Here is a 22990-nt window from a genome sequence, read left to right as displayed (position 1 = left end):
TACATAGTATACCCTTTTGATTTAAACTGCATAGAAAAAATCATAATTTTATTCTATTTATAGCCATTACCTTTAGCATTTATTTAGGGCGTGCTTGCGACAAAATAAAAAATAAATTTTGAATTTTAGGAGAGAGCAAAGTAACAATGAAAATAATGCATTTAAATAACATTATGTTACATCCTACATCGATATATGTTTGAACCATTTACAGTTTAAAACATCTGGAGTTATTCCCTGCCAAATCAGACTTCACTTTTCAGTCAGTTGAAGTGTTGCGTAAATGGTCTCTTTCGAGTACGAACGCAAACTTTTGAAAAAGAATGGCAATATTTGGTGTGATAAATAAACTTATCCGTAAAGCTTACCTTCTCTAAATCAATCAACGAGAGTGTCTATTATCAGAATAATGTGTAACAGAACAAACAGTATGTACTGCAAAACATGGCATACTGGTCGTGATTTTGTATTATGGGGTTTAAGGCCAAACCCATTAGTCAAAAGTTCAAATATAAGTTATATTAAAAGGCACAATGCAAAAGCCCAGACGACACTAAACTAGAGACACAAACGTACATACACCACAAGCAGACCACTCACGCATCACAATAGCTTTTAAAATAAATGCAGGGATTACCAACTTGGAACGGTACGCGAAACTTGAGTTCACTAACGGATTAAACTAGTTAGTACATAACTTCATACCTTTCCAAACATTTTTCAATAATAACAAAATTAGAACCGTGCTTAAAATCCGTTTGAAATTAATAGCAAAATATCCCTTTACATAAAATCTTAATCGTAGGAAAGAAATACTCCGTTACCAAGTTGTGTTATAACGGACGATTTGTATGTTGCGGACATGATTTATGTTAACGAACTTAATCAATCATTTCAGGATACAAACTCCTAATTGTTTTCGTCTTACTCAAATTTAATCACAGGTTTATGAAACATATACACAATAAATACAAAATATCAAATAAGAGGACATCGATATAATTGTTAATCGGTAATATGAACACGAATACATATGTGTTTTGTATGTGTAAAGTCTGTATACATTTGTTTATGTTTGAATGTTGCGTTATCTAACATACTTATTGCATTTATTAAAGTGTAATCAATGTAACTTCACATGTATGGTTTCTTCAATTTTTGGAGAAAAAGACATGTCTATGTACACGAGAAAAAAATGGAAACTACAGGGACAAGCACATCAGAATAATATATATCCAGGATCCGGTTTCAGGTTAAAATGAAAAAGGACAAACAACACAAAACATTAAAAAACACAAACTTAACATTATTGTTCAATGTTGGGGTAAATTACTAACCACGTTCAGTGAGAACCAATGTAAAAACTCACTTGGAATTCAAACCTGCTTACGAACGCAAACCTCACACTAACTTCCCCACACCCAACTTTTAGTAATTCAAGTATTTATATATACCTTCTGCGCACAAGCTTTTCCTCCTTTTAATCGAGTCACCTTCAAATCTGACATTAAAATTATGGTTCATCTTCTCCACGTATCCATACGTCACAGGTGGATTGGTGCTGTTTTCTGTGAAGTATAATCAAAACTATCATAGGTTTAAAAGTATTTAGATAGGGTAATATGTATAAAATATCAGCAGAATAAATCATACGTTTCTATACTCTTTCAGGTGCTTTATACCAAACTCTTTTAATGTATTGTAAAGAAATATTATTAATTATTAATATTCGATATAAAACCATCATAACTGCTTTTCTTGATCTTTGCCAAACTTCACATTCCCATCTTTATATATAAACACCTCAACTACCATTCCTTAAATGAAATGCCTTTCGGAAATTGCGGGTATTTTCTGATGAACACAACCTCTTCGGATATGTTCGGATCGCAAATCATCGCATGTTAATATGCATGTAAATTGAAAATTGCTTATCTTGTAATTGTTTGTATTGTATTAACAAGTCCCGGAAAAAAACCAACACGTGAGAAAGTGTTAATTTATGATATGTGAGATGTATTGTTGTCGTTAGTGTTTCAATTTTACATTTAAAAGAGATTCGAACGGATGCATTTTCCGGCTTTATTGTTACATCATTTGATCAACTACTTTTGGTTGCGATCGGGTCGTTCTATTTACAGAATGGGTGAGAAATTACTTCTGAAAGGTTTTCTTATATAAATTTAAGAATTTGGACCTTGGTCCTTTGGACTCCACACACGGTAACAAACCCAACTGCGTTAATACCCAAATAATGACATAATTCCCGCAATTTATTCCTTAAAAAATCTAAATAAAATGGCCTTTCCTTTGTAGTATTAATTTTACCAGTAATGCAACATTTACAATGCAGGAAAATTAACGGAACGAGTACTGTCTCAGTCCAATTTTTTTACAATATATGCGTTGGGTTGAAAGGAAGGGGACAGGCAGCAGGCAGATGATAACTGAACAAAGGGTAACAGATTTTTAAGTCTTTCAAAACTATAAAAAACCAGTGTTGTCTATCATTGAAACAATGATCTTAGCGTTCTATTTAATTAATCTAAATGTAATCTTTTAATCTTCCAAGTTGCTTCTTAACCTGTCAGGATCTTCGTTATAGTTTTGGTTCCATGGCTTGTCCCCCTTAAGTATACCGTGTAGTAATTGACTAATACGATATATGTACTGTTTTGTTATTTATCTTACATTAGTTTAAAAATAGGTATCAAATGGAATTAAAAACTCGCAACAAAATGTATAACATTTATAATAATTATAAATCACTTGATAGACTCTGCCGTTGTAAATTTAAATACAGGCAAAGCTAGTTATTTTGAGTGAGTCAATATGCGCGCATTAGGGTGGTAGACCTAAATGTGTTTCATTTTAAACTATAAAAGCCTCTTTAGCTGATCATTTCCTGTATTCAAAAACAAAATATAAAAGACATATTCCGTCAGAAATCAATTTTATTTAAACTTGAATTACCCTACCCCGATTTCAGAATTTTAGATAAAACGACACCCCCTAGAGACATAAAAATCCTCAATTTTAACTATTTTCCAACACTTTGGTTATAAGGTTGTATCATTGTTACACAGAATATATTTGCTTTCAGAAATGATACATTATTGATCACATCATCAACAAATATAATCAAACTGTACTATAATTATATGGATTTACAATTGTAACAATCTGTTTAGACTGTGTAAAATTTGGGACATCGATTTAAAGCAGAATCATTAAGTTTGAAATAAACGCATGACCTGTTCTTTATTATTAATTAATTTAAGCGTTTTGGGAACGTTATGCCAAAGAATCAAAATGTTTTACCGTCTCGTTCTTTGAGAAAAGGAGTTTGAAATTCACACCCACCTATTTCGGCTGGACCGGCAAGTAGTCAAAATCTTCAAAAGAGCTAATATTTATGTGTAGATGTGTAGAAATGTTATTAATTTATCTTTAATGCAAACACAATATAAACTCCTGTTAAAAATGTTAGCTGATGAAAACAAAGATGAATAAAGAAGAAAAGTTTTGCTTGATTGATTCAAACCACTACCTTGAAACCCTTATTGTTAGTATTCCTGTGCTTTAAGACATAGTCGAAAGCAAAAACAGAGAAGAATTTCAACTGGAGGTTTTCATTAGGAGTGTGCTACTTTAAATAAAATTGAAACTTTAAAATTGATTTGTAAAAAGTACAAACACTTCGACTTTTACATCGTGCCTCTAAATAGGAATAGTATATGGATTTTTTTACAACAGGGCTTGTTCTTGCAGTTCTTATTGTATTATTGTTTATAGGAAGCAAAAATGTATTTTTATCAGAATCCAACGGAAGTTTTACTTGTTGACTACGATCGTTGTGAATTAAACGTAGGTGAACTGAAATCATATGCATACACTCTACCTGAATATTGACAGCAAAGATCCATCTATATTAAGGATCAGAAGAAATAATCGACTTTAAACCGTGGATGTTGGAAATATTTAGGAATGTATCTTTGAAGGAATAATAATATTTTAGTATACACAGGAATAGTTTAATTTATTCTGGTAAAATTGCAATATTAAAGTAAGATGCCATCTACTATCAAAGAATTAGGTAAGATAAGAATTAGCAATCTTTATAAAAAATGTTCTGTGCCGTATAAAATTTAATTTAAAACGTTTAGTGTAATGTTTAATTTAATTTGAGAAAAGTGACCTTATTCTTGATGTTTCTCAAGACATTTGTTTTGTGGATCTTTGTCAAAATAAATCATTATCCCGTTGAAGGTAATTGTGTATATTATCATCCTTCGAGAACTGATGTCGGCTAATGCCACGTCTGGGACATCTTTCAGATGGCTTGCTTGGAATGATATCACCTACAATGGAATCTGATATTTACATTATATAGTCCTGTGAAAAATTCTTACAAAGTAATTACGTCCTTCTTGCGTTTTCTAATCTATTATTCGAGCCAAACTTGAGATTTAAAAGATGAGTCGTCAGGTTATAGTTTTTGCATTGTGCATTAATTTGAATACTCATTTAATTATCATTTGGTACAGATCCGGACTAAGTTTGTTTTCAAAAATGAACCAGGAGAGATATATCAAATGTACTTATTCCTCTGTAACAGAAACAAAATAATTATATCATATTCTTTCATTATAAGAATAATAATTCTGTCATTTCATGTTTGCTCCGTTAAGGGGTTCATCAAATACTTGTTAGGGGCAAAAATATTGTTAAGGTTCATTTCTTAACATTGCTAATTGAAAGATACTTAAAAACTGAATCGAATAATTTTCAATGTATAATTTCATCTCATATAACTGTTGGCGTTTAACGTGTAAAATATGATACAGCGTATTGCGTCTTCAATTTTCGATGTGGAATTGACGAATGGCGGGCGAAAGCTAACGGTCCTACCGCTACAAACTAATAAACATTTTGGAAAACATATAGGATAAATACTTGACATAACCTACATTAATTAATCATAAATACGCTTCTCTTTCAACCATGTGGGATATAGATATGATAGTTAAATTGATTGAAACTACAGCATCGGTCGAGTAAATAAGGCAACAAAGTGAAGTCTGCTCATATACGCATTTTTCTCTATTATTTATGAGCTTACATTTTTCAATGTGTGTGTAACAAAATACGAATTATTATTAACAGGCAGCTATTGTTCACAGCAAAAATGAATAGCATGGTTAACAATTGTTTGAATCGAAATCGAACGAATTACCGAAAAAGACATGTCATCATATAACACAAGTTATAGGAATGCATTTTAAGATATTAAGAACTAGGTAAATCTATAACAAAACAATCTTTGTCTTGTTTGATTGATTGATTGATAAATTGAATGATTGATTGGTACACTTTACCATAACTTGTGTCATTAGGGAACCAAGACAGAAAATCAATGTGATAACAGTCTAGGTTATATCTAATCTAGTCCGTTATAATGTATCGGCAAGTGCTATCGACTTTGTCATTTGTGATAGCAATCTTTAGTTTTTGTTAAATAACATGGATGCTAAACAGCTAGATTGTTTTGACTATTGTTCTACTGTGAGATCATTTATATAAGTGGGCTTAAAATTTCGTGTTTGTTTTTGAAAAAGGACAATTTCGTGAGTACTTAAATTCGTGGATTTTCATTTAAAAAAAATGATACTGTGATTCTAACTCGTCTGCAAATTCACCATGCGCCGGCTTCGTGCTATGTATCATGCAGTTTTTGATATAGTGTGACATTATGTCATAATCCCATATAACCATGTCAATTATCGCTTGTTTGGTAATTTAAGGGTCATACATAAAGACGCACCACGGCAAGGATATATAATATTGAAGCCATTGAATGTCAATTAAGAGTTTTTGCAAACAGTGAAAACACAGGAAGAGCGTTTAATTAAATAATCGATTAAATATTTCATCAAAGTTCAAGTTTATTCTGTAAACTCATGTCATACATGCATGACAAAACGAGCATTGCAATGAATATATTATACAGTCACACATTAAGAGGCTTTGAAAATGTACTTTAACCATTACACAATAATTAACATCATGGCATAAAGAAGAGTACTTTATATTCTTAAGTTAACTTTTCTAATGATACATTTCATAATTTTTCACAACTTTAAAAACATAATACATTCTGGGTTTAATTTCATTACACGTTTAAATGACAATGTATTCGGGGTTCTTAGATTAAATTTATTAATGAAACGTCGTCGTCCGTTAATGAAATAACTACACTCTAACAATAATAAAATTCATCTCCAATACGATTAGAATAACAAAGATGGCAATTTCTGTCATTTATGTTTATTTTCCTCCAACTACCTACTTCAACTGGAAAATGATTGTTTCTTGTTCTAAATCGAATAACATAATTTAATAATTTTGGCGGTGTTTTAACAAGATAGATTTCAAATTCAAAGCGCTCTTTAAACAATCTATAATTTACACATTTACTTGAAGAGCTCACAGAAGTGTACCATTCGTTTAAAAAACATCAGACTGTTTTTTTCTGCTTAACACTCTTTTGTAACCATTTTTAATTGGAAATTCGTGGCTTTGCCAAACATTAATAAGACCACAGTTGATGAAGATATTCTTAACATAATTAATCCATTTGATGTCATTAGCTCTAACATTGGCAGAATACATGAATTCATTCAATGTGACGTTGTATACTGAGACTGAGATGACAAGATGGAACGATCAAGTTAGACCAGTAATTGACCATTCGGGAAACTATATATATTTTCAAAGGCTTAACACCCGTTTCACCATATATCATACATATGTGCGTACTTATTTTAACATTTATCATATATTTTAAAAATTTCAATTGAACCTTTTCGCAAATACACAACCGTATAGTAATATAGGTTTAATAATTGTGTTGTACAAATCTATTGTAAATCAATAGATAAACATAAATATTTTGACTTTTGAAGCAAACAGAACATTGCCTTTGTTTTGTAATATATTCCTTTGTTTTACAAAACGAACCACTTTTAGCAAAACCAAACAAACAAAAAAACTCCTAAATATTTATATTCCGTAACAACATCTATTGTATCATTACATAAAGAACACGTATGATGATTTAGTCTACCTCTGGAGAAAATGACAACCTTAGTGTTTGAAGTATTAACAGATAAATTTCACTGTAAACACAAGTTCTCATACAGGTTTAGTGCATTCTGTAAATTTATAGCAGATTCAGACAATATAACAGTATCGTCCGCATAAAGGAGTACAAATAACTTTAAAAAATCAATTAACATGTAATCATGTTCATGTTTATCAATAACAATATTATTTACAAACAAGCTACTTAGAAAATATTGATGCAAATCATTTACAAAGAATGAAAACAGTAAAGGAGATAAACTTTCTCCTTGCCTGACTCCAACACAACAAGGGAAATAGTCCGACTTTCTTCCATTTACTTTTACACAGCTTTTTCCTTGTTCGTACATGTTCCTAACAACATTTAAAAAGTCCTTGTATCTTATGTTCATGTAGTTTAAACCATAGCATGTCTCTATTAATAGAATCAAAGACACCTTTTATGTCAATAAAGGCACAAAACAATTGCTTGCGAGATGCGTATATGTGTTCTATAAGCATATTTTTAAAAAACAAATGTTATCGACTGGTGAATGTGCTGGTCTAAAATCAGTTTGAAATTCGCTTAACATATGTTACATATGGTACTTTTCAATGCATTTTAATAATCTATTATTCAAAACTGTAGTAAATAGCTTACCAAAGCAACTAAGCAGTGTTATTGGGCGATAATTAGAGGGATCACACATATCACCCTTATTTTTATACACTGGGTTAATAACACGAATTGTCCAATTTCCGTGTAAAGTTGCAGTTTTAAAGACAATATTAATAAGCTTAAGATACACAATCTTCATAATATCAAAATAATATTTCAGGTATTCATTTACTATCTTATCATCGCCAGATGCCTTGTTACTTTTTTAAATTTCTAATATCAAAGAAACAAAGTCAAGAGGCGACGCTCAAACACACGAGGTTAATAAATAGCATGTTTTACATGTGCAACACAGGAGGTTGATAATCAGTCGAATAATATAGTAAGTCATATATTATTAAACATATTAATAGTAAAATTAACACTGATTTAGGTAATTAAAAGTTAGATACCGCTACAATGTATATTTATGGGAATACATGTTTACCCTTTTACAAAGCCAGTATGATTTCGAATTAAAGGTCAAATTTACGTTTGGATCTTGAATTCGTGGATAAGCTTACCTAAGAAATCCACGAAAATTAATGTCCTACGAATTATTATTATTTCACAGTATTTCATTAACGTTATGGTTGAATAATGACAGCAATGTGTATTAATGCCAAATATTATGTGTATGAGTAAAGTGGCGGATCCGTTGTCTACTGGTAACAACCTTGACTATCAATCAAGTGGTCGCTGGTTCGTTCCCCGTCGCATCACTCAAATATACTAATCGTGTTCCGGGAGGAACGTTAAATAGGGGTCCCGTGTGAGAGTGCTGTACACTGGTGCACGTTAAAGAACCAGGGTAGCTCTAACCAGGGTTACATTCTGTCTGTGCACTATGCTCTAACAACCTACAATGACTAACAATCTTGACGGAGCACTCGCCGAATGGACAAGGCCCGAGTGCAAGTATTAATAAGCTTACACACACACTGTATGAGTATATTCTGTGGGAAATTTGTAACGGAATCATTGAATGATATTTTAGACAATAGCAAAAGTATAGAATAAATGATTGCTGTTTAACTATACATGTTTTAATGACACACAGTTCAGATTTAGAGATAACCAAAACACTTCAGATTATGTAAACAAAATATATTTACATTGCATAGTATTATTCAGACGGTTTGTTTTAATAATTCCAAATTGTTTTGTGCCTTTATATATTATGATGAGGCCTTATGGTTACAACTTATGCAATCTGATGTACGTTATAAAATATTAAGGATGATTAAAATGATATATATGAATGTCAAATTATGTGCACGCAATTGTGGAAATATAGATACTTCAGACTTTTTATGTTTAACTTGGTGTGAAACAAGACGAACCTCTTCTCTTTTGCTTTTTATGTTATTTATCAATGATATTAGCATGAATTGATTTTGAAAACCTAGTTACTAAAGATAAAGAATTGTCATATATATATATATATATATATATATATATATATATATATATATATATATATATATATATATATATATTTGCTGATGATATTATTCGTGTCACTACGGATCCCAATAGCTCATGTTAGATAATTATGGGGTTTAAAATTAATGTAAATAAAACTAAAGTGTGTGTACTTCAAAAAACAAAACACAAGTTTGTGTGGAAAATATATGGTGAAGTCATCGGCCTGTCTGACTCTTTTTCTTTTCTTGGAATTAAATTTCACTCTAGCGGGAATTTGAAATATGCTGTATATAACATTGCATAAACAAGCACTTGAAGGCCTTCAAAGTTTACGTTCTTTTTTAGCAATGTTCGTCTTGATGTTCATTAATTCTAAATTAAGATTATTTGATTTACCGATGTTTCCATTGCTGCTGTATGTTTAACAAAACATCGATATATTACATTGCAATCCTCAAACCGCTAGTGCAGCAGATTTGGTAAACTGGGTAGATATCCACACCAAGAAACGTGCACTGTTTAATATCAAGAAAATAATGATAAACCTATTCATATATTTATTTAGAACAATTACAAATTGTACATATAAAATAAATAATACTTGGTCTTTTGCCTTAAAAACATTGTTAGAGAACATGGGATTCAGTGATACTTTCATTGCTTTTAATGCGGATGTTAATAACTTGCCTCTGTTTCAACAAAAATGTGTGCTCAATATACACAAGAATGAAACACAACTTTAACTAGTCTCCATACCTAAGATTTTAACAGACTATTCAAAAGTGAGTTTTGGTGAGAAATATATCTTGATGATATTGATAATGATAAATAAAACTGTTAAAGATAACGCTTCTCATTCTCTCGAAATGGAAACGGGGAAATATTTAAACATTGAATTTGTAGGTAACATTTGTTTACATCTACAGACGACAATATGCGTACAGTCAGTTGACCTACTACAAAAGATACACACTTAGTCTATCTGAACCATGGTAGGTGTTTATCTGGTCAGCCTTTATTATTATCACAGAAATTCATCGCTGCTTCCGCCCATACGTGGACTCGTTGAAACAGTTTAAACCAAGAAATGTTTGTCAAACATTATGTCCCTCTCCCCTGAGCCCTATGTTGTCAAGAATATTTGGACAATTGTAAGTGTGAGGATATTGGTACAGCTTTTAATCATGCTCAGATAATGACTTATATTTGCAGATAAATATATATTCTCTTAGCAAGGATTAGGTAAATATGACGTCATTTTAATGACCAATATGTGATGTGACCTTGACCTTTGACCACAAAATCCATAGGGGTTATCTACTGGTCACCCCTAACCTAAATGTAAAGTTTGAAGACCATTGTCGAGTTATCACACAGTTTTTTTGCGATCAAGATCATTGTGACGTTGACATATAATGATCCTCAAATCAATAGGGATTATCTACTGGTCAGACCTAACTTCCAAGTCGTGTTTGAGGGCCATTGGTGCAAGCTTTATCAAGTTATCACTCGGACAACTTTTTTCGCATTCAACGTCACTGTGATCTTGAACTTTGACCGATGACCCCTGAAATCATAAAGGTTCCCCTACCTCAGGCCCAACATTTATTTAAGGTTTGATGACCATAGGTCCAGGCATTGTTGAGTTATCACTCGGAGAAGCTTTGTCAAGCTTTTGGCGTTAAAGGTCACTGTGACATTGACCTTTGACCTGAATATTTCTTAAACTAATAGGGGCCATTTACTGGTCAGGCCCAACCTTCATTACAAGTTTTCTAACCATAGGTCAAGGAATTGTCAAGATTGCGTTCAAGGTCACAGTGGTCTTGACCTTTGATCGATAAACCCTTAAATTAAGAAGGGTCATTCACTGGTCAGGCCCAACCTCTGACTCAAGTTTGTAGCCCATGAATGCAGATATTGTCGAGTTATCACTAGGACAACTTGTATGATTTAAGGTCACTGTGACCGTGACCTTAGAACTTATGACACCTAAAATCAATAGGAGTCATCTAATGGTCAGGCTCAACCTTCAAGTCAAGTTTGAGGGCCATGGGTGCAGGCATTGTCCAGTTATTCCTCGGACAACCTTTAAGCATTGAAGGTCAATAAGACCTTGACCTTACACCACAAGACCCAAAAAATCAATACGGGTCATCTTTCAGTCAGGCCGTGCCTCCATGTTAAATGTTATGACCATAGGCCCAAGCATTGTTAAGTTATCACTCGGACAGGCTTTGACAACATTTTCCCGTTAAAGTTTACTGTGCTCTTGACCTATAGGGATCATCTACTGGTTCAGCACAACCTTCATGTAAAGTTTGATGAGAAAAGGTCCAGGTATTGTGGAGTTATCACTCGGACAAACTTTGGTCTACTGACGGACAGACCGACCGACCGACCGACATGTGCAGAGCAATATAACCCCTCTTCTTCGAAGAGGGGCATGAATATTAGACGGTTAATTTAGATAAAATTATTTACCTACCTAGCATATCGCTCAAAGATGTTATCGATTCTCCTTTAATTATTCCTGTCCAATGGTCCTCAGAGTCCTGGTCAGTGAAATTCACATTTTTAATACTTGGTATCGATGCAGGGAATTTTCCTCCTCCGACACAGTTCTCAACAGCCTGGGCCCAATTTTCATTACTTGGGATGTATCTTTCCGCCATCGGGTTATGCTCTGTAACAGAATATTGCATGCATCATCGTGATAGACAAATAACACTTTACTACAACTTCTACTACAACTACTACTACTACTACTACTACTACTACTGCCACTACTACTACTACTACTCTACTACTACTACTACTACTACTACTACTACTACTACTACTACTACTACTACAACTACTACTACTACTACTACTACTACTACTACTACTACTACTACTACTACTTCTACTACTACTACTACTACTATTACTACTACTACTACTACTACTAATACTACTAATACTACTACTAATACTACTACTACTACTACTACTACTACTTCTACTACTACTACTACTTCTACTACTACTACTACAACTACTACTACTACTACTACTACTACTACTTCTACTACTACTACAACCACTACTACTACTAATACTACTAATGCTTTTTATACTGCTACTACTACTACAACTACTACTACTACTACTACTACTACTACTACTGCTACTGCTACTGCTACTGCTACTGCTACTGCTACTGCTACTGCTACTACTACTACTACTAATACTACTACTACTGCTACTACAACTACTACTACTACTACTACTACTACTACTACTACTGCTACTACTACTACTACTACTTTTATTACTACTACAACTACTACTACTACTACTACTACTACTATTACTACTACTACTACTACTACTACAACTACTACTACTACTACTACTACTACTACTACTACTTCTACTACTACTACTACTACTACTACTACTACTACTACTACTCCTCCTCCTCCTCCTCCTCCTCCTCCTCCTCCTCCTCCTACTACTCCTCCTCCTCCTCCTCCTCCTCCTCCTCCTCCTACTACTACTACTACTACTACTACTACTACTACTACTACTCCTACTACTCCTACTACTACTACTACTACTACTACTACTACTACTACTACTACAACTACAACTACTACTACTACTACTACTACTACTACTACTACTACTACAACTACTAATACTACTACTACTACTACTACTACTACTACTACTACAACTACTAATACTACTAATACTGCTACTACAACTACTACTACTACTACTACTACTACTACTACTACTACTACTTCTACTACTACTACTACCACTACTACTACTACTACTACTACTACTACTACTACTTCTACTACTACTACTACTACTACTACTACTACTACTACTACTACTACTACTACTACTACTACTACTACTACTACTACTACTACTACTACTACTACTACTACTACTTCTACTACTAATAATAATTCTAGGACCCCCACTTCTACGACTAGTTGCAATAATAATTAAATAAGTATAATGGTATTTTTTTAATTTTTTTTCATTTGCGTACATTAATAAATGTTTTTTTTACAACGGCAGTCATATTGGAATACACTATACATGTACATGTACACCGTTGTTTCTCCTCGTTTGTTGTCAGTGTTATTCATTTTTCGCTGTTCTTTGTCTTTGCGATCACAATCCAATTTTTGAATGATTTCATTTAAAAATGTGGTCTAGAGTTAACTTAAAAATACAAAGTAACCGGTAACTATACGATGTACAAATAACTATCAAAATATATTATATTTTCAATCGGTCTGTATTTGTTCTCAGACGATCTGTACAATCGCACGTGATAAATCATTTACGTTTTGAATATCGTGGAATTTTTAAATAATTCCTTAGAAACTAAAATCATGATTTTGTCTCAGCAGAACAAATTATATATAAACCTTTGAAAATACAATGCTAAAAAGGAACCCAAAATCTATCAGGCAGGCAATAAAAAGCTTGTCAAGTCTGTTGACACCTTGGCCGAGAAAAAAGTGTCAAATGATACAATTTTCTACGTTGTTAAATCTGTCTGCGTTTTGCAAATTTAATTGGATAATAAATATACCACAGAAACATTCGTAGTCGTTTAAATGTCGCCTGCTGCTAAGGGTCGTATGGCAACAGCTTTTCGAAGCCTTTTATTGGCCTTCAATGTTAAGGCAAGTTCTGATTAGGCTTACTTTTCAAGCCCCCAGTGATTCTTTTGCACTCCTTTATCATTACATCAAAATTATAAAAGCATAACATCCGGCATCGGCGAGAATATCTGTGCGCATCGTATACTAGCATAGCGGCGATTAAAACATGGGATGCCTCAGGGTAACTGTTATTTTTGTTTATTCATTAGCCCCGTAAACTTAATGCAATTCACATACGTAAACATAACTTTTTTGAATTCTTATGCTGCCTGTCGACCTTTTACCATTTCTTTAATATCCATGTAAAATCGCACCACACAAATATTGAAGATCAATAAAAAAAAATTAAAAAAAAGAAAACACGATTGAGCATCAGTGACAAAGAAGGTAATTGTAACAACAACATTTGGTGCGTCAATAACGGAAAACGGTCATTGCTCTCGAATCAATGGAGGAAGATCAACTAACAACGACGGGGTAAACCTCAGCAGGACTGCTAGCAACGACAATGAAAGAGGATACACAGAAATATACACAACGGCAGCGGGTGATTTAACAACACCGGCGAAGCTACATAGCGAGGCCGACAGGCAATATACGATTTTAATTCATCAAACAAAACATTAAAACGATAAGTATCCTTTGCACATTCAACATTTTCTTATCACAAATACCTAGTTAAATGAATTCAAATGAAAAAAATGTTACTACAGTTAAATACTTTTTTTTTCTTTTACAAACATATATTTGTTTATATATCTGTTTTAGTCACAATGATGTTAAGCCAATGAAATAAAATAGTTTAACAGTTATAAATTTTGGAAACAAAAAATCTTTATAAGCGATCTCTTTTCTTGTTTCTCAAGTGTTTGTTTTCGTATTTTGATTTATGTATCGGTATCTGATCGTATCAAGTGATGATCGTATCGTTTCATTCCTATCCGTAAACTATGGTTTGTGGTGTGGGAGTTAAATCGTTAAAAAGATGTTTTGTTGTAGTATGATGGGACCTATGTGAAGTTTGGACCCATAAACCATTGTTTCCATGATCGTTGCAAGGCGGTGACTCCAATATTTATCAATTTAAATATTTAAACGGACGTATGGTCTTTCTGTGTTGATTTGTACGTTATGTGGCCCTCGATTAGTGTATGTGAGACTTTAACTTTGTGTCTCATTTGGGTATTCGTTAATTGGTGGCGACTGTGCAAAATCAATCACAAATCAACTACAGCAGTACTTTCATTACTTCAATTACATTAAAAGACCACTACGTTAGAAAGTGAATTTTTGCAAATTAGATAATCATTTGGTGTTATTGATTTAAAGAGATGCATTTAAAATACAGTCGAACTCCATGGTTCGCATGGCTCGAATTCATCGTTTGCTCGAACTGGATGCGAAGGATCATTATATTTCTACTGAATGTAAGCATTTCCGCTTGGCTCGAATTTCCCGAGGCTCGAGATATTTTCGCCGATCACTGCCAGTTCAAGTCAACACGCTTGGTGTCTTAAGACCTAAACGCAATGAATAATGCCCCAAGTAGGAACGTTCACAAATTAAAACTGATGATTCTAGTTACCTGAAAAATATTTGTTGCTGCATAATAGCGTTGGGGTGGTGTTTAATTTGCATGACTTCCAGTAATAATCATTTCCAAGTCTGTTCTGGTAAAAGAACAGTAGGCAGTTTCTGTGAATGTCTTGTGAATGTTCGCTAGGTGGAACTGAAATATGAAGGTTGATGAATCAGCCACGTACAAAGTTCACCATGTTCATTTACTTTTTTTTAAATTCAATATTAAGTTATATTCGATTTATAAATATATAATCCTATTTCATTGGTGCCTCTGGATGGAAAAGGGTCCTTCTTCCAGAATGTATTCAGCTTTATTAGTAAACAGGCAAACCTTTCAGTGCTGATTTCTGATAAAGATTGTTTTTCATGTAAGCATACATTTCGTTATCATGTTTTAGCATTAATATTATAATTACCATTTTCAACAGTGTACAATGAGAATATTTTGGTGTCGGCTGTGCCACCACATGGATATTGATCAGCTTCTACACATTTTTCTCCACATGTTTGTTTCCACGAGGCGTTTATACTGGCACATTTACATCGCAAACCCTGAAACGATATTAATTCATTCTTGGATACCTATTTCTGAGCTATTGTGTATATCATGCAAGTGATTCTCCGTCAGTCAGTTAAAACAACCATTGATAATTTACAAAACGGACCATTTTTCTTTTCTAAAAAAGCAAAGACTTGTTGAAAACGAAACATTCAAATTCTATGTTTTGATAAATAAGGAAAAAAAATATCCGAAAAAGGTCCTCAAGACATATGCCATGAAACAATGACCAAAAATGAAAAAGCTCAATATTCGCGGAGTGTGAATACGCGCCGTTAGTTTTTATAGACAGTTAATACTTTTATTGTGAAGTTATATTTTCTTCAAATGAACTTGAACGAATCTTACAAAGCTAACCAATCATTGAAATACTTGTTATACAATTAAAATAACATGCTTAGAATAATTCAAATGCTTTCATTTATGCCTGTATTTTACCAACAGTTTATTGGGAAGTACGAATAATTTTGGTTCCTTAAAAGGTAGCCATAAAAGTTTGCCTGACTTCCAATTGAGATCTCTTGCAATACAACTTATATTAAGATATTTTATCGACAAACATATTAATTATTGTTTTGCTATTTAATTAGAAAATGCCATTTAACCACATTTGTCAATTAAACGTTTATATAATATTTAGACAACTTTTCTTGTCAGATAGCACTCTGACCAAGACGGAACGCTACAAGACAACTAACTTTTCATAATATTAAACAAAAAACGGTATGGGAACACAATCCAATCATTGTAGATGTCGTTAAAGCATTGCAAAAATACTATTCGTTAAACAATTTCGTTATTTCTTTATTGCTGTAAATATCCAACTTCTTAAACGCAAAATTTGTTATTCAGTCATCAATTACTCACCGCTGTTGATTTTTGTATACCGAATGTTTTGCATCCCGTTGTACGTCTACATTCACCAAGAGTTGAAACAGAATATTCGGCTCCACCATTCAATTGGCCACATCCTTCAAAACAAAGACATTTGCTTATGGAAGTATTTCACTGACAAATCAAACCAACCGCGGTGAATAATACATTTTAGCAAAACTTTAAGTAAGCAGTTTTCTAACACCAACTGTAGCGAAACGAAGAACCTAAATCCGACAGATAACGTTTATTCATTATATACATGTTATGTTCATAATGCAGGCACTTCTGTTACTATTTTCGCCTTTTTTGCCTTGTTGCTCAAAATATGTTCTGCCTAGGGCAGTACTGTTTCTAGTCCACTCTGTCCACCAAGATTTCTCGAGCGAGCATCGACTTTTGCCCAGATGCCTACATAAATAGTTTGCAGCAAACGTGCAGCAATTCTCGGTACGTGTCGATTAAAAGTATTAGATGTTCGTATTTCGCGTCCAACTTCAGTGCTTTTTTACATGTATACAAAAGCTGGCATTGGTAACGATAAGACATTATCGATCTGGCGGTTGAGTATTTTTAGCCGATTTGATGCTTATGATTTATATCAACCGTCGTTTATTACATGGAAGAGACAATTATTTCGTTGGGACATATCCCAAGCAACACTTGGTGGTCTGTTATATTAATTAGATTCTATTAGTTTTTGACCCTGAATTAACTCAGTCGCGCTATGTCGTATACTTTATCAGTTTATATTATTTGTAGTCATGTTATTCTTCATTGTCATGCTAGTTGATGTTAGCTTTGATTAAGATTACCGTTTAAAAAAAAATATGTCTGTAAGTACTGATAAATGTTGAGGCAAATGTGAAGTCGCGTGCGCATGACTCCTTCTAAACCTCAGTGATTTCATGTTAAAGTGCCCCCGTTCAAAGGCGGGAACGTAGATACTTAACATGCAATAACTCTATTAATAGCATTATATTGTTTTTTATCATAAACAACTCTGTCATGTACTCGTACATAAACTTATACGCACTTATTAAATTGTTTAAGCTACTTCTATATTTACCTACCAACATAAGCATAACTTATCCATCTTTTGGCAAATCCAATCCAAAATCCATTGTCTTGATCTTCTACATTTGTAAGAAATTCCAAACCATTTTCAACAATGCATAGGCCATCATCCATGCAGATTATATTTGGTTCTGCCAAGGTGCATCTAGACTTGTTCCATTTCGTTTTATCTTGTGAAACAAAAACTCCCTGACCTAAAAATACCATAAGATTAGGCAAATGTTGATCTATATTGTATACCTGATTGATTTAAACATTTTATTAATAGCCTGAAATGTTTACGCATTCAATCACGAGAGTATATTTATAGGAATAAACAGTTTGTATAGTTTTGTATAGCACAATATTAACAATTTGACGAATAAAACCTTCGTTCATTGATAGATCCACATAACAGATAATAAACTAAGCCTGTATTTAAATCATAGTGCATACAACAGTTGTGAAAAGTGGCACATGAAACAATTGTACGTGTTTTTATGGAAACAAGATCACTTACAGAACAAATAATTGCCTTCTTAACTGATAGTGTGAGTTCATACAAAGTTCACTTTACAGAAATAACAAAAGAGCAGAAAAATAATACCTAACTCGTCTTCCGAATTGTTCAAAGACAATAACCTATTTTAATGTTTGTTCTATGTTTCTTTACAATATTTTAGAATAAATTCAATACCAAACGCCATATTATTTATCATATCAACGGTATAATTAGAGAACAGTATGCTTGTCCGTTTAGTTTTTATTGTATTATTGATTGCCAGTTGTTTATCGAAATAGATATGAGATGTTTTTAATTAGATGTTGACTTTTATAAAATACAGTTTTACTATAACTCTGCACTATTGTTTTATATTTACACCCCATCTTCCATTCCTGCCTTTCGGCTATTGCGGTTATCATCCGATGAACGCAACATCTTCGGATATGTTCTGATCGCAATTCATCGCTTAACAATATACATGAAAAGTATTCATCTTGTTAATGTTTGTATTGTTTCAGCAAGTCCCGTAAAATATAAATCAACATTTTAGAAAGTGTTAATTAATAAAATGTTAAATGTATTATTGTCATAAGTGTTTCAAGTTTACGTTTAAAAGTGATTTCAAATGGTTGACTTTTTCCCGCGTTATTGTGACGTCATTTAATAAAATGTTTCCGGTTACAGTCGGGTCGTTCCATTCACAGAATGTGTAAAAAGGGATTACTGAAAGATTTTCTTAAATAAAATGAAATTAGCAGTTTTTATTAGCAGTACCTATGTCATCCGCGAAAATCCGTCTTTTCTAAACATATAATCATAGAAAGTATGCCTATTCTTTGTTATGATTTAACTTTGTTAAATGGTATGTTTCGTGTACTCCAAGCGACCAAACGCTGTTGAAACAATTGAAATACGAAAATGCTCAATATAACATGAAAATATTTAGCCAAACTATGCTATGAATTATTTCACTCGATGATGGACTATCTTTGACTGAAATTTGCTACCGAATGTAAGATATTTACGAAAAATTTGCCTATTATGTTAATCAGTCGAAAATACCTGATAGAAATTGGTACAAAATATTATACGATTACTTACTTATTAACGGTGAAATATGCTGTCACATTGACCAAACCATCCTGATCGACCGAGGCGATAGCTTGATTTTGCCGTCAATATGAACTGTTTATTACACGAAACCGACGGATAAATTATGACGTCATATGCTAAACTGTTTCCGGTTTTTAAAGAGACAGGCTAGAAAGGCGTTTATGAAGGGATTTCTACAGCGTTATTATGACGTCATATGATAAACTGTTTCCGGTCTATAGAAATACTGGTTAAGTTTAGTTTTGCCAACGAAAATTGCTTTTTGTGCACTCATGTAATAAGTTAGAGTTATGAACAATCAAAGTTATATATTTAAGCACTTTGTTGATCTGGCCAATGCTTATTCAATCTAAAGTGCGTTTTTATCACAGTTATAAAAATACCTTTTAGCTAATTTTGATGTCACTTTTATAAAAAGCTTCGACTTTTAAGCGATACTATTATTCGACTGATTATTCAAGCACTGTTTCGTTTATTGGTTTTAGTACCTTACATGGTATTCAGTGAGCAACTCTGTACACAAATAAACGTAGGTACAAACAAAGAAAGCGCTGGTAATCTGTATCGCAATGAGAAACATATAACGTGACATAGTGCGGATATTTACAAAAAATAAGGATTAAAATGAATGAACCATACTAAAGATTGTTTTTCTTTGTTTGAATAATAAATTATTATTCCGATCAGTCAACATGATACATGACAGCTATTAAACACAATTCTCATGAATACATTATTCAAAACTCGCGTTTCAATTTTGTTAAGTTTAGTTTAAATAATTAAGGTAGCAATAATTCTTCCTGTTGAAAATATAAGCTGCATTTGAGTATATTTTACATAATGTTTTGTTTCATTGATGTTCTTGTGTATGTTTTCAAATCTTAATATTCAGAGTAAATTATAACCGTAAGGTCCTTTTAAATGTCGACACAAATCTATTTTAAGAATTAGTTTTTTTGAACAGTCATAAGCATATTACGATGGTCACGCTGAATATATACGTTCATATCTGAGTATTTAAGTTATATGAATACATATATCTATACGTATGGAGTTTTCAGTTTAACGGGTGTTATATTGAAATACCACAGTACCTTTGCAAATTACTCCGAAACAATACAGAATGGTAACAATTACACAATTCAATGAATTCATTTTGTGTTACTTCACATCACCTTTAACTTATTCAGGATGTTTCGCTGTTTCACATAAATATTTAAGTAAGTTATCACTGGCTCAATTAAACTTCCTCATTTATGACCACGTTAAATGCTCGATTAGTCATGCTATTGTAGGTTGAAAGCCACAATCCTTTGGTAGCAATTTGAGTTTATGTCATAATGTCTTTTCAATTGATTTCATGCTTGAATTAAATGGTTTTTACCTGAGCATTTGGGCTCATGTAGGCGAATGTTTCAGATTTTGAACAATTTGTAAAACGTATTCAAGTGCAGCAGAGTGCATTAAAATTAAAATGTATAGATACATGCACGCTTTATATTTTCTGCAATGATGTTTAAATAACATTACAAACTAAAAGCAAGTAGACAAAATAAGGTAGATCCTGAGGCACAACACATTAATACATGTGGTATGGTTATAATAAATCATTTTAAAGCATACCCTTGGTTTTGTTTAGAATTTTAATTGGAAATAATGTAAAATATTTGTATCAGGCTATACACCATTGACTTCGTTTATAGTAAATATATATTTTAGTTTTGAAAAACGTATTCTGATCATTAAGTGAAATGCAAAAATATTATAACCCATAAGGCTTTTGATTTAATTATGAGATATTATAACATACACAAGAACATCATTGAAACACAGGATGTTGTAAAATGAACTCAAAGTATAAATGTTTACGGGAGAAATATCCATTGGACTGAGGTGTGGTAAAAGCATTGTGCAAAATAATAGAACGAACAATACAATGTCACGTTGTTATTGCTTTCTAACGTGAGGTATATGCACACTGGCATTGTTTTCTTTTTGGTTCAGCTAATGGGTACTAGGAAAACTTGGCATTTATTGCATATAAAGAGTGCGTGTAGCCGAGCGAGAGGTTGGGGGTCTGATCGACGACATATGTACATATCAATTTTTGCAATCTGTTATATTTGTTCAACGGAGGGAGGGAGGGGGAGGAAAGGGGATGAAGGGGGTGGGGTCCGAGTGTGGTGTGAGAATGGGTAACAACAAGCAACCAGGTATGCTAAGTTAGAAGTAAAAGGCAATAGCCTGGATTGGCCTGAAATGTCAAGGAGGAGAAGATTGAAGTGTGGAAGGGTGAGAACCATCCACCCGGTTTGTTTATTCCGTTACAGCTCCGTGCTGGTGTTTATCAGGTGTGGATTGCACACTTTCCCTTCTTGGTTTACCTTACTAACAAGCAGATTCAAATTTCAAAACAACAGAACTGAAGGTATGAACCGAGGCTCAAGACAGTTGCAAGTGTTTGAGCTCGGAATTTTGCTATCCTTAAACAGTATGTTTGCAATGGCTGTAGGCAGTCTATAAAACTACCAAGAACAAGAGCAATGACCTGTTTAATTGACCTTACGCCATGGCTCGATAGGCCACGCCCCCGATAATCAGGGGAAGTTACTCCGCTTATGTCCGACACTGACCAAAAATGGCGGATAAACAAAGGCGTCTAAAAAAACCCAGAAAGCTTCTGCTTTTTTATCCTGAAGCTACATTAGAGAAATACAAGAGGGGAGTGAGAATTCGGTCCTGATTCGAGGTGAAGTACACCCGAGTCAGCGGAAATCTAATCCTTGCCATGTAGTTAATCTGGAAGTTGACACTTTGAAAAAACGCCTACTAGACGCCCACTGCAAGTGTCAGCAAGGGTATGTTTTTTTTCAACAAATGACGCTGTACACTAAGTGAATTTTTTATTTTTTTTTAAGATCGATATATCTGTTATTTACAGATACAATTGTGCAATTACTTTTAAATTAAAATGTTAACCTTTCAGGAACGATGGATGCATACATTTAAATGTATATTTTTCTCTGAATATAAATACCGTCGTAAATAAAACTGCTCGTTTGAACAATCTTAGGCCATACCAAATGTTTAGCGTCAACCCTTAGTACGAAAGCCCGTCTAGCTATCCAGAAACAAGAGGAGTCGTCAAAGAAAATATTTTCGGCCGTGGTAAACCAGCGGGATGACTATGAACTAATGGTTTGACTGTTCGACATGTAACATAGATAGTTTTTGGTTAAATTGTTGTTACGTAATTCCTGAGTCAGTGTGGCTTGTTGAATCATTATCATGCACAGTATAACAGAGTATTGCAATGTTTGCATAAACACGTGTTATTTCACAATACAGAAATGTTTTCACCCTTAAAAGGATAATAAGATGGCATGTGTTGTATGCAATATAATTTTAGATGT

At 33.1% G+C, this 22990-nt stretch overlaps 1 protein-coding gene across 3 annotated transcripts in view; it reads right to left on the bottom strand.

Annotated features, from left to right (window-relative positions):
- The window catches only part of LOC128220390 (uncharacterized), a 31258-nt gene extending 10454 nt beyond the window's left edge, over positions 1 to 20804 (bottom strand). For all 3 annotated transcript variants that reach the window (XR_008258772.1, XR_008258771.1, XM_052928759.1), the window contains exons 1-7: positions 20672 to 20804; positions 17977 to 18174; positions 16898 to 17001; positions 15888 to 16023; positions 15476 to 15619; positions 11697 to 11894; positions 1455 to 1568 (exon numbers count right to left, since the gene is read on the bottom strand). Coding sequence is in view for 1 of the 3 variants with exons in the window: in XM_052928759.1 (XP_052784719.1) it covers positions 1455 to 1568; positions 11697 to 11894; positions 15476 to 15619; positions 15888 to 16023; positions 16898 to 17001; positions 17977 to 18174; positions 20672 to 20732 (955 nt within the window). In the remaining 2 variants the exon portion in view is untranslated. The remainder of the gene's footprint in view (positions 1 to 1454; positions 1569 to 11696; positions 11895 to 15475; positions 15620 to 15887; positions 16024 to 16897; positions 17002 to 17976; positions 18175 to 20671) is intronic.
- Between the last annotated feature and the right edge of the window lie 2186 nt (positions 20805 to 22990).

The sequence above is a fragment of the Mya arenaria genome, chromosome 15 (genome assembly GCF_026914265.1).
Source record: "Mya arenaria isolate MELC-2E11 chromosome 15, ASM2691426v1".
Lineage (NCBI taxonomy): Eukaryota > Metazoa > Mollusca > Bivalvia > Myida > Myidae > Mya > Mya arenaria.
The sequence above is the reverse complement of the archived record's forward strand: the minus strand, read 5'-3'. Positions and strand labels throughout refer to the sequence as shown.